Raw genomic sequence first — 18182 nt, 5'->3', positions numbered from 1 at the left:
TTTTTCTGCATCGGATATATTTTACAGAGTATTTCTATCGATTATTATTATCTATCGACGAGCTATCGACCCATCATTGAATAATTCTGTGTAGACATCACTAAGTGGGCGGGACCTGTCCATGAAGAACGATAATTATTTGTATGACATTTTAACATAGACAATACAATCCTTCATAGGCGTGAAGCTGTCAAAAAGCAAATAATATAATGGACAGAGTATAGTAGGTAAAAATCTACCAAACTAATCCTAGTTCCTATTGTATTCAGTACATAAATTTATTACTACGTCTGTCTGTCTATGACGTAAGACATTTGCTGATTGATGATGTTTAAGACACTACAAGGTGAAGCAAACTGAACAAGTATATAACAATGCATTTCTGGTTCGTTTATACAGGATGAAGGGCAAATCTGACTTATGTGTCTATAAATATAAAATTCTTGTGACACAATGCTCCGAAACGGCTGCGCCGGTTCTTATGAAATTTTGTGTGCCTATTGGGTAGATCTGAGAATCGGCCAACATCTATTTTTCATACCCCTAAAGGCCTAAGCGATAAGAGTAAGGTAAAACAACGTTTACCGGGACAGCTAAGTATAAAACTATCTATAAATATAAAATTATCGTGTCATTGTCACTCAAGTCCTTCCGAAATGGTATTTTTATTTAATTTTATGACAGAGAATAGATATCCTACTAGTATTATAAATGAGAAAGTTTTGAGGATGTGTGTATGTGTGTGTTTGTTACTCTTTCACGCAAATACTACTGAACCGATTACAATGAAATTTAGCACACATATAGAGGGTAACTTGGATTAAAACATAGGATAGGTTTTATTCCGGAAATCCTTCGGGAACGGGAACTATGCGGGATTTCCTTTGAAAACGCGGGCGAAGCCGCGGGCGGAAATCTAGTACATAATTTACTATATTCCAAAGTTTTTAGGTTGTTCTAGCAAATCAACGTTTGTCGGGTCGGAAGATTATAAAGCTGAAGAGGTTGTTTGTTTGTTTGTTTGAACGCGCTAATCTCAAGAACATTTGGTCCGATTTGAAAAATTATTTCGGTGTTGGATAGCCCATTTATCGAGGAAGGCTATATATCATCACGCTAAGACCAACAGTAGCGGAGCCACGCGGGTGAAACCGCAGAGCGCAGCTAGTGGAAAATAAATCTCGTGAAGCTTGTTTGAATGGATGTAAATATTATGTACTTAGTTATATGTTTACGAAAATAAATGAATTTAATTATTATGTGGCGTTTGATTTTACCCTTATTATATTATAAATTATAATGTGATTACCGGCCTTATGTAACATATTATAAAGACTTTTACTGTAATGGCGATTGATATCAGAACCTACAAACTTTCCTACAAAAATTTCCGTCCTATAATTTATGTTTTAAAATGGCACGTGGAAATCCTCTTTCTATCACAAAGGACCAATGAATGAATGAATGACCAATCATAGTTCCAACTATGTATAGATAAAGTTTCCACAGGTTAAAAATACAACAGGACGTAGGTACAGTCTTAATAATATAGGAAACGGATGTGTCCGTAAATTGAATGCACTCATATATCTTGAGTCATTTTCATTCTGTAATCTTCAGTTATATAAGTTAAAGGTATGTGTACACTAGACCCACGTTAGGGTATATGCACGTATGACGTCATCATCGATGTTTTTTTTTTGTTTTTTGTTTATAGAGTTAAGATGTTGTTTTATTACTTGAATGTTGTTAATAATATGTTTTAATATTGTTCTTGTAAATACAATTTATTAGACCAATAGGGAAAACAGTAAAATCGCGAACAAATACACGTATCTAAAATGTTTTATTATAATTATATCACATAAAATATAAGTACAAATATTGTTCATTTAAATGAAATAAATTGCGAAATTGTACTATTTGTTTTATTACATAAAGATTACGTTTAATTGCACTGTAAGATAAATGCTAATTCACATAATTGAGGATTAACTTAAACAAATGGAAAACAACAAAAACTTACAACTATTAAAATACTTCTCACTATAATTTATTTTTTAATATAAACTAATAGGATTCTTGAACAAACACATAATCAAATAGTAGGAAAATATTTAGTATTTAATAAAATTAATCTTTTTTAATATTTTAAATATGCAATTAATAAAAAAAAATCTATAATCGATAAACTTAAACAAAATAATAAATGGAAAGATCTTACTTTAATGTGCCTCAATTTGAAGATATTAATATCCAAAAACCAAGTATATCTGAAACAAAGGAAACACAATAAATTAATAATTATGTATTGCAATATATGTATAAAAACACTGACATAGAATGAATCTTGGGAAAGCAAAATTAAAGTTTTAATATGGGTCTGTTACCCTCAAAATTAGAAATAACTCATTGAGCGAAACTGTTTTCGGCTTTTGAGCGTAATCTATAAATTTCCATGAAAATCTATACTTAATATTATAAAACTGAAGAGTTTGTTTGTTTGAACACGCTTATCTCAGGAACTACTGGTCCGATTTGAAAAATACTTTCAGAAAAAAGAAATACGACACTCACCTCACCCTAACGCCCCCGCAGCTAGTGAAGCCAGTACAGCCAGCAGCGCAGTGAGCACGCTGCCGGAGCCCACGGCGGCGGGCAGCACGCCGCTCGCGCCGAACGCGTCCGCTGCATACAACGTATCTGCAACCGCGCGCCCGTCAGTGGGGTCGCGCGACTGGGTTTCATCTAGCCTAAGTTGTGCTACTGGTTTTTGTAAGAACCTAATATTTTGTCTACTAAATAGCTTTGTATAAGTTGTGCTACTCGTATTTGTAAGAACATAGCTTAGTATTTTGTATACTAAATAATATAGCTTACTATTTTGCTACTTGTGATAATAATCAGTTCTGGCTCCTTAGCTTATTGTTACACGTGGCTTGTTCTATGCTTCAATATGCCTCATCTTAAAAATTTTGTGATTTTTATGCAACAGTTATCTTTAGCCAGCCAGTGTTTTATGTTTTAGCAATTTAAAAACCCTGTTACATTACCAGGCTTTGTAAAATTTTTTACACCACCAACTTTGTGCTTTTTCTTTACCCTACCGACTTTGTTGCCTTTACCCTACCCATTTAGGGTTTGTTTTCAACTCTTTTTAACTGTTTCTTACTACTTCTATTGTCTTTTTTATTACTTGAAATGTTTAAATAAACATGCTACTGTATTCTTACTGATTTCTTGCCTGTTTAATTTTAATTACTTTACTTCTTACGGGATGCATGCTTTTTATCATTACCTAATTAGCAGTTCTAACTTTAGGATTGGACACGAATTTTATGACTTATTTGCTTACTGGCTCAGTAGTTTATGCCCTATAGTTTCTTTAATCAACAAAAATTTCTAGCAATATTAACTTGAAAATTCACTAGCATTGAAATCAGAGAAATCAATCATATTTAATTATCCATCATTTCTTATTCAAATTGAATCTATAATTAAAAATATACTTTTAAATAACACTATAAAATCAATTTTATATCTAATACCATCAAAAGCAAACTATAGAAGAAGATACCATCGACCATCAGGCAATAATTTTCGTGCAGAAATTAAAATAAATAATATTAAGCTAGAGAACCCATTAGTCGCGCTAATCCCATTGATTTTCATGCAAAGAAATATATAAAATACATACATTTATAATAAGTGCAATTTATTTCATATAATATGAAATTTTGTGCGAATCAAAACATAATTTTTTTATGAAATCGTTAAAACAACAATTTTCTGTGTTTATTTTTTATTTTCTCCAACATTGATAAATTGCACTTATTATTAAGAAAAATAAAATACACCAAACAGAAGAAGTAATAGAACATAAGTAAAATTCCTACAATAATAAAGAAATACTCATTATAAAATTATACATCAGTAATTAAGGAAAAATTAATAACAATTTAGAAATAATTTGGAAAATCCAAAAGTGCACGCCTCATAATTTTTTTTTAATAAATATTTACTTATTAATTATTATTTTTGTTTATTTAATAACAATTAAACCACATCCAATCAGACCCTGAAAAATGAAAGGGTTCTATTCCTGAGCATACTCAAGCGTAAGAGAAAAAAAAAGACTCGATTAGTAAAGTATTTCGGTCGCTATCGTGTTAACAAGAAAAAGGATCCGCACATACAGACACACGGACGTCCAAGACAGAACTTTTTTAAACTGTTTTTTAACTAGTTTAAATAACAAAAATGACATCAAAAATATCATGAACGTTAAAAATAGTGTTTTTTCTTAATATGTGTGTGTATGTATTATCTTACAAGTGCAATGTATGATACATAAAGACATTTTAAGTTTGAAAAATCAGATGTTTTGCGCGAAGTGACAGTAGTACCCACCTCAACGCTTCGCTTATGAGGCGTGCAATAAGCATGATACATTCTATTATATAAAAAATAAATAGTTTACAAATTTTTATACAACACAATACAAAGATAGGGAAAATACAAATAATACAAAAGATGCATTATGATTAAAAATAAAGACACAATATAGTGTATATTTAAAAAAAATGTGCCGTAATACCTATAACGATAATCCGCGCCAATAAAGAATAAAATCAAAATGGCGATACATATCTTGCGTGTGAGCGAGATAGCACCTAAAATATTATGTGCAAGTGAGATAAAAGTCTCTATATTTTATAAAACACATAATACATATAATGTAATGTACATTCTTTTATTCATTTTTAAAGTCAGAAAGAGATATGGTATTTTAATAAGTCCGTCTCATTTTTTTTTTTCATTTCTTATAGATTTTGACACTTCTCCGTTCCCTTGTCAAATACACATCATTTACTTGCACGAATTAAATTCCTTATACAATCCTTTATTGGCACGAATTATATCAAAATAAAGATGCAAATACACGATTTTTAACTACTGTAATCTACAAAATATTATGTGCGATATTTTTATGACAAATGACATACCTAATTGACCGACTTCCATGGAGAATGAAGTTGATGTAAAAAAAAACAGATAATAAGCTTGTGCTAATCATATTATAATAAATGGATTGATTAAATAAATATGATAAAATTTAGCACAGCGTTTATATTTATCAACTCATTAAAATATGAAAAGATGGCTTAAGATGATCTATTTTAACTCTAAAAGAGCTCTTAAAAAATCCTACTTTTGTAAATCTTAATTGAATATTAATATAATTGTATCTAATAATGTTGTTTAATGTATTAAAATAAATAAATTATTAATAAAGTATAGAAGTCCAGTACATTGAACCAACACCACAGTATAAAACCATATTCCGTAAGTTAAGGTTTATTTTAAAATGGCGTACACTGTGACCTGATTTGAAAAGATATTTCGAACAACAAGCACATCATAAAGAAAACGGCATGTTTATGACCAAAAATAAAGTAAAAATTAAGTTAAAAAACTTAGTTATTTTTTAACAAACATAGGTATAATATATTACAACCGAGAGAAGAATCCTACCCCTATATTTATTCTTAAGCATTTTTTATCAATCAAAAATTACCCCACAACTAAGGCTCAAAGTATACGCCATACCACCACCCCCTATACAGGGTGTCCCACTATCGGTATACTAAGCGCGAAGGAACTTGTAGTCTTGCATACACTGATCACGTAAAAAAAACTTAAACAACAAAATTACGCCAAATATTTTTTGGTAAATTTTTCCTTAAAATTCATGTTTTGTTCTATAGCTTCGCGCAGCCGGCATATACCGCTTCTCTAATGTGAGCATTTTGTCTATGAAAACATAATCTTAAACGATAGCCCACGTGCTGGTGGCAAAGTTGGGCGGGTTGCTTGTTAGGGGTGTACACAAACGGTTTTAAGAATTCATCTATTTGAAAAACGTAAAAAGTATTTTTTACGTACTCAGCGTATGCAAAACCTCCATTGAGCTTAGAATACCGACGGTGGGACACCCTGTATAAAATAAATAAATACAATATATTATATAAATATAATATTTACCTCCATATCGATTAAGCAATGCCATAACAACCCCATTGGTCCAGCCAAAACCGGTCTGTAGCACGTATTCACCCCCACCCCCGTAGCCGCCGAAAATTGTCGCGTCGTACTGGAAAAATAAAAGTAAATTTAGTATAAAAGTAAATTTGAACACTCAAATAAAGTAAAGGTGAAATAAAATGGTGTTTTACATAATATTTTACTAGACAAGATCTATATCTTATTCAATACCTTATTCAAGCCTATTACCTCATTCAAAATCCCACCTTTTCTAACACAGCAGTTATCTGCACCCAGACCGTGTTTACTTGGGCTATCATATTATTAAATCTCACCTTTTCCAACATATCTTTGACTTCTCCTATTTCCATAGCACAAAATTAGACCTATTAGCTACAAAGTAATCTAATACTTCTAGATTTCCAAATCAAACTGCTCCTGCTAACTTATTTGCATCTGTTCCTAATAAAGAGTCTTACCTTTTCCAGCATAGCGGTTTTCTGTTTCCACACTTCAAAGTTCGATCTGACCCATTTAGTAGCGATTTCATTGGCCAATCTCTTGGCTTCAGGGAGACCGGTGCTGTCCAGACCCACAACAAAGATGTATTGGAGTGGGGGCCACGCGTTGGGATAGTCCCATTGTTCACCAGAATGCTCGAAGGTCGTGGGGATACCACCTTCGAATATGTCCACCTGATAAATTAAAATATACTTTATTTGAAGGAAGAGAAAGCTTTATTGTCAAACTAGCTGTAAAAAAGATAAATTTTCATGGTAAAAGTTTTCATCCCCTATTTTAGGTACCCCTTTAGGGGATGAATTTTCTAAAATCCTTTCTTAGGGGACGCCTACGTTATGACATCTACCTGCATGCCAAATTTCAGCCCGATACGTCCAGTGGTTTGGGCTGTGCGTTGATAGATCACTATATCAGTCACCTTTGAGTTTTATATAATATATAGATATAGATAGTGAATACAAAATTTATCTTAATATTAAATGCAATATTGTCTCTTCACATCAATATTTGCTTGCAAATTTTAAGATTGCTAGTACATTTCCACCTGAATGGAAAGTCATTCATATAATTGATTTAATTTAATCCTTTTTTTATTCGAAATTTCATTTGTTTATTTTCACAATCACGCTCAAAATTGTCCTAAGCAAAAGTCTGCCCACGAGTATATTGGGTAGAGTTTTTGTATGACTGATACAATATGTTTTGAACATTACTGCCACGAAATAAGGTGATATTTAGAATTATATACGACGCTCACACATTTTTTGACGACTTTAATAGGTGATTGTCAGTCAAGTTGTTTGTAATACGTCAATTATACCAGAAAATACAGCTGTAATTTAAGACGTTTCTTTTTTTCTTTGTATTTTCTCTCTCTCTCTTGTGTCTTTGTAATCATGTTACCAAGCTACCCAAGCTATCAGCGAAAAGTATCACTAGTAAATATATCTTTTGTGTGATTCTTTTTATTTTATTTATCACATATTGGTGTTCACAATATAAACAGAATGTAACACAACTGAGTTGAGCGTTCCAACACATTATAGCATTTAGGTCTACTGCTATAACACAGGTTTTTTCCTAGCATAGGAGACATTGTTCAAAATGTCACAATAAATGACATTTTGAACAATGTCTCCTATGCTAACATATTATAGTTATTATATTATGTAAGTTGTCTGTTGTGTTGTAACCATGTTTGATTGCAAATAAATGATTTGAGTATAGTAATGCCTAAGTAATTAAGTAACAAACCTTAACTTTATCCAAATAATTGATGACTCGGTTCACATAGTACTCTTTCCTGGCTCTATCATAGCAGCCCGTCCATAGAGGCGCTATGTTAGACGGATAGAAGTAGTCCCTGCGTCTGCCAGATTCTAGACTGAAATCCAGCCAGACACCAACGTCTTCGTGCCATAATACCTGGAAATATATAAATATTTTTAAGTATATAAAAAATTTAATTACCTACAGCTCGCGGATAGTTTAATAAAAAATATAGGAAAAAAAGAGCGTGTGTGCAGAGCACACGAGACATAAGTGAAACTTCTTTGGCAAGATTCGCTTTACACCATGACGTGACGGTATTGCCATACTCTTAACGCGCCTAACGAAGTTTCACTTGAACAAACATAAAAAAATGCATAGTTTTAGTTTAAGTAGTATATAGTAGTAGTAATTAAGTATGTATGCAGTAGCAGGTTTATACGGACCGTAGTTTTAAGTTATTTAAGATGTTTTAACTAAACTACATGGCGTCCGAATCAAATAAATATTATGGATTTACACAGAAAGACGTCTTATTGGCTAAATTTAAATTGAAAAAATGGAGAAGTCTTATTGAATCAAAATCATAGTAGTAGTATTAGTAGTAATAATAGTAGTATTTACCTTTTCAATCGCGTCCAACATCTCCGCATGCACATTCCTATAATACCCGGCTTTGTCTGTATTTCCCAGAAGTGCGTGGAATTCCGACATGAGTTGTGCGTTCCAACACATTATAGCATTTAGGTCTACTGGTATTATAGACCTGGTTTTGAGATTTGTTAGGTTACCTGGAAAGATTATTATATTAATATTATAAATATTATAAATGCGAAAGTTTGTGAGGATGTGTGTGTGTGTGTGTTTGTTACTCTTTCACGCAAATACTACTGAACCGATTACAATGAAATTTAGCACACATATAGAGGGTAACTTGGATTAACACATAGGATAAGTTTCATCCCGGAAATTCCACGGGAACGGGAACTATGCGGGTTTTTCTTTCAAAACGCGGGCGAAGCCGCGGGCGGAAAGCTAGTATTTTAATATAATGTTGGCTTATGACAGTAGGAACTGACCAAATATGATATGGATGTAAGCAGGAATAAAGGTTTTCATCCTTAAAGATTAAAAATTAAAATATCTGAACTCTATGACGTCTTCTTGATCTAAGAAAGTAAGAATGATCACTTATAATAATAACATTATTTATTCTCCCTTCAAAATTTATGCTTACCATATCATTAAAATAAAGTAATTAACAAATTGACTTCACACAGTAAGTAATATTTTCAAAATCGATCCAGGCGTTTCTGATCTTCTGTATTATTATTAACCACTCACAAGTTTTAACTGTGATATAATTAAAATATTACCTTTATTAGTCCCATTGAGAATAAACCATCTAGATGAAAAGTCCCACCCCGATTCCGCAGCAGCTTTTAACTCAGCATACAATTCTTCTTTTTTGTCTTCTGTATCGAAATGCCTATAAATATAATTATTTTAATATTTGAGTGTGTAAAGAAAACTTGCTGAAATCATTTGTTAAATGTAGATTAATAAAAAAAATGTATGTTTTAACTACTTAATATAAAAAAATTGATTAAAAATATATAAACAAAAATATTTGATTTAATTTTTGTATTCTTCGTAGATTTAATTTAAAATAAGCCCACCTTTTTCCAATTTCTCCCACTACAAAGACATAAGACACAAAAAATCATATTAATATACATAATATACTATATTTTATGCCAGAAATCCTACACAAAATTATAAACAAATATGTAATATCTTCTTATATATAAAATTCTCGTGTCACAATGTTAGTCTGCATACTCCTCCGAAACGGGTGGACCGATTCTCATGAAATTTTCTGTGCATATCGGGTAAGTCTGAGAATCGGCCAACATCTATTTTTCATATGTACCACGGGCGAAGCCGGGGCGGACCGCTAGTGTAGTATATAATTATTTATAATATATAATGATAAATTACTTAGCACAATCGATGTCTTCTTTATAACTTTCAGGCCTTGGTCCTTGAGATTGATCAGTATACCTCCATAGTTTCACCCTGAAATTAGATTTAAAAAAAACTTACAAAGATTTTGCTTTATTTGGTAATGAGAGAATTTCTTTAATGATGATAAAAATCCATTCTTATATTGAAAATTTAAATCATTTAAAGGTCGTCTAAAAGTAAAATGTCCAAGAGCATAATTATAATATATATTATAATATAAAACATCAATTGAAATTTACACCTTATTTCGTTGCAGTAATAATCAAATTGTATCGCTCATTAGAACACTGCCAGAAATACATGTAGGCAGAGTTTTGGATGGGACAGTTTTTGAGCGAGAAAGTCCAGTCGCGGAGCAGGAAGAATTTCGTACAATGACCTCTTTACCTACTGACAGTGGTCACAAACATTTTTGAATGAAGTGCAGTTTACATGAAATGTTTGGAGGAGAAAATGTTTTTTACTAACTTATTAAATAAATGTCCTTTATTCATTTACTAATAATAATTAGTTACATTTTATTTTTTTCAATAACCACGATATATTATACGATACGTTTTGTCGTGACTCAAGGTCAATAAAAAAACCACATGCAATCAAGAACAAACCTTACGCTCTCAGGTTAAAGGTTTACAATCCCTGAAGACGGCGGTCATTGCATCTGTGCGAGCAAGACACATTATATTTACAAGGGAGTGACAGTGACAGGTAGTAACAGGTTAATGTACGAAATTCTTCCTAGTTCGCGTCCGGACTTTAGTTATTTATTATAATCAAAGTTAATATATACCATAAAAATAGGATTTTTACTTACGTTTGTCCTTCATGTTTGAACTCCACTGTGTGATTGGTTACCCAATAATCAAATTCTCTATCGAGGGTGTGAATGTGCATTCTTAGATATTCGAGATCGGACGAATCGTCATATATTAACTTCACCATTGGAATCAGGAGCGGGGGTTGTGATCTGAAAATGTGAAAAAATATGGCAAAAATAAATAAATATAAAGTTTCTTAAGTTTTGTTAAAAAAGTTAAAATCACTTTTAATATAAGTGTATCAATATCCATCAATATATATAAAAAAGAAACACCTAATATAACACAAAAACGGCTGACCAGATTTTAATGATATTTGGTTCGTCTACATCTGGATAATAACAGTGAAAAATTGAAAACTCACTAAAAACGTGTACGCGATTAGCTAGTATTCATATCAAAGAAATTAGATTGTTGTTTTTAGTTACTGATAACTCAAGAACAGCCAAACGGATTTTATTGATTCTTGTTTTATTGGAAAATCTAACAAAAAAACTAACAATTTTACTAAAAAAACTTTTAAAATACCTCATCTTATAATAAATTCTGCCCCCATTAGGTATAAAACCGATCCGATCAACGACATCCAGGAAATTAGTCACCATTCCCTTAGCAGTGGAACGCATTTCAGAGAGAAGGAGACCTTTTATGATCCAATAGGAATCCCAGTAGTAGAATTCACGGAAACGACCGCCTGGAAAATATAAGGAATTTAATGAGTAACGTAGTTCCACTGAAAAACAAAGTTCTTTAGTTCATTTTTTGACGTGACAACGTCTTATAATTCGATTGAGCCGGCTGCACGCACGAAAAAACATGACTCATGCGGCGTTACCTCGCTCTGAGGCGTTCCATGTAAGGCTTGAAGTGCAAGCGAGAGCGCGGAACGAGCGACAAAGAAGCACAATCGGACGTTGTCACGTTCAACTATCGTCAGTAAACCGACTTTACAGACAACCAATTTTTTTAGCTAACTTTTGAGCCGCAGTTTTAATAAAGTGTATATGCGTGTGTGCGTACTGCGTGTGCATGCGTGTGTTTGTTCATACATTTTTTCTTTGCCAACCTACACATGTACCCACTAACTAAACAACTCACCGGGCACAATAAACGGGTTATCCACATAGATAATAGAATACAGATCCTGGTTAAGTTTGACGTCTTCCTTCATCTTCCTGCCCAGTTCCAACCATAATTTGTTCAGATCTGACGCCCATTGGTGGAGCAATGGGTCCTTTATTCTGTCTAGGAACGCTGAAAATGTAAATATATTTTGTTAATATTTGGAAGATAAATAATAATAGTTAAAAAAAACTAAAAAACACGCTTTTTATAGAAAACCGAACTAAAAAATAGAAAATTTTTATCAAATTAGTGTATTGTCATCGGTCCTCAATAAATCTACAAAGTTTGAACGAAATCTGGCCGTTTAAAGTGGGTCAAAATCGCGCCCAAAGAAGTCGGTGACAAACATACAGGTGAAGCTAATATAAAGCGTGTAATAAAAATATTAACTTAGATACTTGGCTGAGCTATATGAAATACTAGCTTACCGCCCGCGGCTTCGCCCGCTTTGTCTAAAACCTAATAAATTATATACTAAAACCTTCCTCTTGTATCACTCGTTCTATTAAAAAAAACCGCATCAAAATCCGTTGCGTAGTTTTAAAGATTTAAGCATACATAGGGACAGAGAAAGCGACTTTGTTTTATACTATGTAGTGATGAAATTAGGAAAAGAACTAGAGATGAGCAATAGATAGCCTAATTCTTGATATAAGTAGGAAAATGAAGTATATAATAAATTTTAATCCCACAGAAATGACATAAAAATCAGTAGAAGCAAAAGAGTAGACAAATATTAAGATTAAAATATATCTGTATTTGAGAATTTAGTTTTAGAATTTATTATTTTCACTTCATTTTATAAAACAAAGTCAAAAAATACTGCACTGATTTTCATTCTGTTTTTACTAATCGATAAATGGGTAAGTAACTTACCAGGGTTATCCTTCCAGTCCGTAGGTCTCCAGTCTTCAAACTCCGAGCCTTCCGGATCGAAGTTTTGATTGACAAACTCTAAAATATCAGCCTTGGTCGGTCGGGATCCTGTCCTGGAAGAATATCGTCGTGTATAGTAAACATATTAATAACTATTTATATAGCTACTAGCTTTCTACCCGCGGCTTCGCCTGCGCAGTCAAAGTAAAAACCCGCATAGTTCCCGTTCCCGTGGGATTTCCGGGATAAAGCCTATCCTATGTAAAAAGTAGCCTATGTCCTTTCTCGGGTATCAAAATATCTCCATACCAAATTTCATGCAAATTGGTTCAGTAGTTAAGGCGTGATTGAGTAACAGACAGACAGACAGAGTTACTTTCGCATTTATAATATTAGTATGGATTCAAATTCTTATTCAAACTCAACATTTTTTATTCATGTAAAGTTTAACAAGAATATTATGAATAGACATTTAAAAACTACCATCTATTGCTGTCATCATCATCAGCCTATTTTTTAACCATATTAATATGTAGTATGTCACAGTAATGTAATTTTGGTAGGTAGGTGCAAACTGCAAATCTTTATATAGTAGAACCTCGATAAGTTAAAGTCCAAGGGAAACACAAAATATTTTAAGTTATAGAGGTTTTAAGTTATCAAGGGTCTATCCATTTTTCACTGCTTCTATAGCTTTTAATTTATCAGCATAGGTGAGGGTTGTTAGTTTTTTTTTGGACTCATTTTAAGCTAGTTTTATCACACAGTAAGTAAAGTGATGTTTCCAGGACAACAATCAAAAACTTAAGATGCAAGTAAGTTGTTGTCATAAAGCTAACCGCCGCAAAGCTTTGAAGAATTTCGATAAAGCAAACAATAGGTAATGTATTGTTTACGTTAACAATACATAGTAAACACGTGCAAGCAATAAATACCGAAACCTTTTGTTTTGACACTATTTCAAAATGACTCATTGACAAATAATTTTATGTTATAGAGGTTGTGGAAACATTTCTTGAAGTTACTGAGGGCCAATACAGAGATTATTTATTTAAGTTATAGAGGTTGCGTATTTTAAGTTAAGGTTGATGTTCCGACCGTCCCTCCATACATTTTTGATTACCTCTAAACACTTAACACAGACACTATTTCTTTAAAACTAATCATTTTATCACTTCTCTATAATGAAATGTGTGCGCGTTTGACCTTTTTAATCAATAATTTACAATATTTACTTAGAAAAACAACAGTAAAATACCGGAAAAATTTGACACTTCTACAGTAGTGTGCGTGACTTTTGCCAAGCGAAACACGACATAAAGCACGACATCTAGCGCATAGACTATATACTTATTACAGATCTAGCGCGTCAATGTCTAAACGAAAGGCGATGTTTAGACATTGACGCGCTAGATGTCGTGCATTCGCGTTCGTTATCTTATGCATAATGAGCATAATTCTAATAAATCAAAGTTCTGTGTAAAAATTGAGTAATTTCATTTCCAATCGTTCAAAGAAAATAACAATAAAATAAAATAAAACTAATGACCTTAGAAACTATGTTTTTTTTTATTTATTACTCATTATTGTTCGTCCGTCGTAGGTCTGTAAACTGTATTGTACACTGAAGGTAAATGGTACTGTAGGTACTTTAGTTCGGCGTCGTCGCTCGTCGGCTTGATATAAAATTACATTCTTGATTTCATTGACACGCGCTATGATTTGCGCGCGGAATTTCTTGTGTTGTGAATTTATTTTTGTATGCTATGCATTTTAATTGATTCAAATTGCAATGTTTCTCTAGTATGCATTTGAGACTATATTGTAAATTGTAATAATTGATCGTGGGTATAGTAATTAATTATTCTAATAACGCAATTAGTAATATATGTATTTTCGGTGGGATTCAAAACAAAAAATTGGCCCGTGATTTTTATGAAATTTCACCACATTGCAAATCACATCAATCATAGTTCATACACATGTATGACGAAAGTGATTAGTATTGTGGCTAACATTGACTCATCAGTTCATCACTGAAACCAGTGATAAATCAGTACCTATATCATATTGTGTTTGAATATTTTTAAACAATGATATAAGTATACAATTATTATAAATCGGTAAACTATCAAAGTAATCACAAACTTGCAAACATTGGTAAAATGTCCAGTAGTTTATGAGCCTATTCATTACAATCAAACAAACAAACAAAGTTTTCCTCTTTATAATATTAGTGTAGACAAACAATATGAATACGATCACGAATGCAAATTCGGGGATTTTCTAATTATTGCTAAATAATAATTGAATTCGTTTTGAAATACTCTATAATTTTTAGTGTATAAATAGACATTTATAATGTGGTGCTCATTTTTTTTGTACTGCTAACGCTATTGTAGGTACCTATTTTCGTTGTTTTATTTCAAGTGAACACGGCCATACAATTTTGTCACGAGCCGCCTATGATTGTAGGTACTTTTGTTAGGCTCCTTCGTCGTCCGCGTCGGCTCGAAAGTTCTTGATTTCATTGTCACGCGCTATGATTTGCGCGCGGATTTTCTTGTGTTGTGAATTTATTTTTGTATTATTATTATTTTTTATTTATTTTTTTATTTTATTGATTCAAATAAAATATTTCACTAGTATGCATTTGAGACTATATTGTATTATGTAGGTATAATTTATCGTAGGTATAGTTATTCTTATAACGCAGTTATATTTTCGGTGGGACAATTTGACCCGTGATTTTTCTGAAATATCACCACGTTGCAAATCACATCAATCATACACACGTATGACGAAAGTATAGTGGCTATAATTGACTCATCAGTTCATCACTGAAACCAGTGATAAATCAGTACATATATCATATTTTATTGTGTTTGAATATTTTTTAAACAACGATATATACAATATTATTATAAATCGGTAAACTACCAAAGTACTTCCGAATTTTCAGACAGACAAACAAGTAGTTTGAACACGCAGTTTTCTTATACTAGTAGCAAAAATCAAAACCATAATATTATGTTTCCCTACTATATTTTACTAAAAGTCGAGTGCGTCGAAATCGTAAATAATAATATGTTTTTCACCTTCCTGGTTATTTTCCCATAGTAAATAGTGTTTTAGGTTTGTTGTTGTAGGTAGGAATAATAATAATTATTCTTACATGTTGGTTATGAAATGTATATTGAAATAATTTACTTTTACAAATCATTAGTGATATAAGTTTTGAGTGAAAATGCTTGGATCAGCATAATATTATATGGTACTTCAAATACATGTTTTGATAAAAAAAACAATAGTGTAATAAAATAAAACTGCGTTTTATTGTAATCAATGTTGACAATTTTAAATTCCAAAATTATTGATCAATAAAATAGTTTACACCAACAAATATAACTTTTATTTTTATAACAATCGTTCATAATATAAACCGTAGCAGGTGGCGTTTTGAAGTTCTGTCTACTCATACAGAAAAATGGAAAACTTGTTTTTTTTGTAAACAATTTATTACTCATGTTGTTTGGCAACTCGAAGCGTGGTCGTCCGTCGTAGGTACTTTTGTTCGGCGTCGCGTCGTCGTCCGCGTCGGCTTGATATAAAACATTCTTGATTTCATTGACACGCGCTATGATTTGCGCGCGGAATTTCTTGTGTTGTGAATTTATTTTTGTATGCTATGCATTTTAATTGAATCAAATTGCAATATTTCTCTAGTATGCATTTGAGACTATATTGTAATAATTGATCGTGGGTAGGTATAGTAATTAATTATTCTAATAACGCAATTATATTTTCGGTGGGATTCAAAACAAAAAATTGGCCCGTGATTTTTATGAAATTTCACCACATTGCAAATTATATATTATACAATTACAATTACAATTATTATAAATCGGTAAACTATCAAAGTAATTACAAACTTGCAAAATATGCTTTTCCGAATTTTCAGACAGACACACAATTTTATTAGTTTGTTTTAGCAAAGTAGGTACCTATTACCTATACGCTTACGTCGCGCGTCGCGTCGTCGAAAACGGTGCGCCCAGAAACAAACATTTCAATTCAATTTTTCAATTCAATTTCAATTCAGTTACAATCATGTTACAATCCTTTTTTTGTTCCGTAATTTATTGTATTTATTCTAATACGATTTTTTTTATTCGTCGGCCAGTTCTACTAGGTATAAAAAGATAAAATTGAAATATAATTATTGTAGCGACAGCCATAGGTATTATGTTACTATGTTTTCGTAAATATGTTTTTCACCTTCCTGGTTATTTTCACATAATCTTATCTTATCTTATATATAAAAATGAATCGCAAAATGTGTTGGTAAGCGCATAACTCGAGAACGGCTGAACCGATTTCGATCATTCTTTTTTTATTTTATTCCTTGAAGTACGAGGATGGTTTTTATGTAGAGAAAACGTAAATATTATGTACCACGGGAGAAGCCGGGGTGGACCGCTAGTATATATATATATAAATGAATCGCAAAATGTGTTGGTAAGCGCATAACTCGAGAACGGCTGAACCGATTTCGATAATTCTTTTTTTATTATATTCCTTGAAGTACGAGGATGGTTCTTATGTAGAGAAAACGTAAACATGTACCACGGGCGAAGCCGGGGCGGACCGCTAGTCTTATATATAAAAATGAATCGCAAAATGTGTTGGTAAGCGCATAACTCGAGAACGGCTGAACCGATTTCGATAATTCTTTTTTTATTATATCCCTTGAAGTACGAGGATGGTTCTTATAGCTAGAGAGCTAGTTAGTTTAGTTTTAGTGCAGTGGCAGTGTAAATGTTGTTGTTGAGGTTATGTAAATCACTTTAGTTAACTACCAAGATATAAAGAAATGAGGATAGGACACAATAACTATTGGTTGAGGTATTTATAAACTCATAATATACTTTTAAGAAAATCACGTTTTAATAAATTTCTAGAATTAAATTAGAACAGCTGATTCAAAATAGCCTAAAAAATCTTAATAATAATAATTACGCTTCACAGCAAGAAGAAATGTACCATATGTACCCGCACAAAGTCGATATTGTGTTGCCTACCGTTCGACTCAATGGCTAGGGTTGTAACTACCTTTAATAATTATTACCAAACTAATAAACCGAGTGATGCGAAATAACCATAATTCTTTTAGAGTTTGATAAAATGATCAGGCAGGTATTTTCTTTAATCCTCTGAATTCTCGGTTACTAAATTGTATCGTTGAAATTATTCTTAATCGCGTAAATTTAATAAATAATCATATGGAAAACACTTTTCATTTGTTTTTTTACTTTCACGCCCAACTACTATACAATAATTACGTTGTTTCGGTATTTTGACGAGAAAACGCAGGAAACATCCGTTGTATCATTTTAGATAGATTGTATATTTTGTATCTGTAGAATTGAAATCAAAGCTATGTATATGTTGTCTCCATTCTTTTCTTATCGGATTGTTGATCCCAATGCGAATGCGTCA

General features: G+C 32.1%; 1 protein-coding gene across 5 annotated transcripts in view; it reads right to left on the bottom strand.

Annotated features, from left to right (window-relative positions):
- Positions 1–18182, bottom strand: part of LOC149897995 (trehalase-like) — a 73318-nt gene that overhangs the window by 10797 nt on the left and 44339 nt on the right. For 2 of the 5 annotated variants that reach the window (XM_090115885.1, XM_090115884.1), the window contains exons 4-14: positions 12684–12796; positions 11781–11936; positions 11211–11376; positions 10679–10831; positions 9838–9915; positions 9213–9325; positions 8461–8627; positions 7822–7992; positions 6525–6740; positions 6046–6154; positions 2583–2703 (exon numbers count right to left, since the gene is read on the bottom strand). In XM_090115885.1, the coding sequence (XP_089972011.1) occupies positions 2583–2703; positions 6046–6154; positions 6525–6740; positions 7822–7992; positions 8461–8627; positions 9213–9325; positions 9838–9915; positions 10679–10831; positions 11211–11376; positions 11781–11936; positions 12684–12796 (1563 nt within the window). Of the gene's footprint in view, positions 1–2150; positions 2274–2577; positions 2704–6045; positions 6155–6524; positions 6741–7821; positions 7993–8460; positions 8628–9212; positions 9326–9837; positions 9916–10678; positions 10832–11210; positions 11377–11780; positions 11937–12683; positions 12797–18182 lie in introns of those variants that run through there. The other 3 variants (XM_090115887.1, XM_090115888.1, XM_090115886.1) reach the window with 3 other exon arrangements.

Source organism: Colias eurytheme, chromosome 24 (genome assembly GCF_061535395.1).
Source record: "Colias eurytheme isolate Ceu_HAF_F1 chromosome 24, ilColEury1 Martin Lab GWU primary, whole genome shotgun sequence".
NCBI lineage: Eukaryota > Metazoa > Arthropoda > Insecta > Lepidoptera > Pieridae > Colias > Colias eurytheme.
Note: the sequence above shows the minus strand (reverse complement) of the source record. Positions and strands in the feature narration are given on the sequence as shown.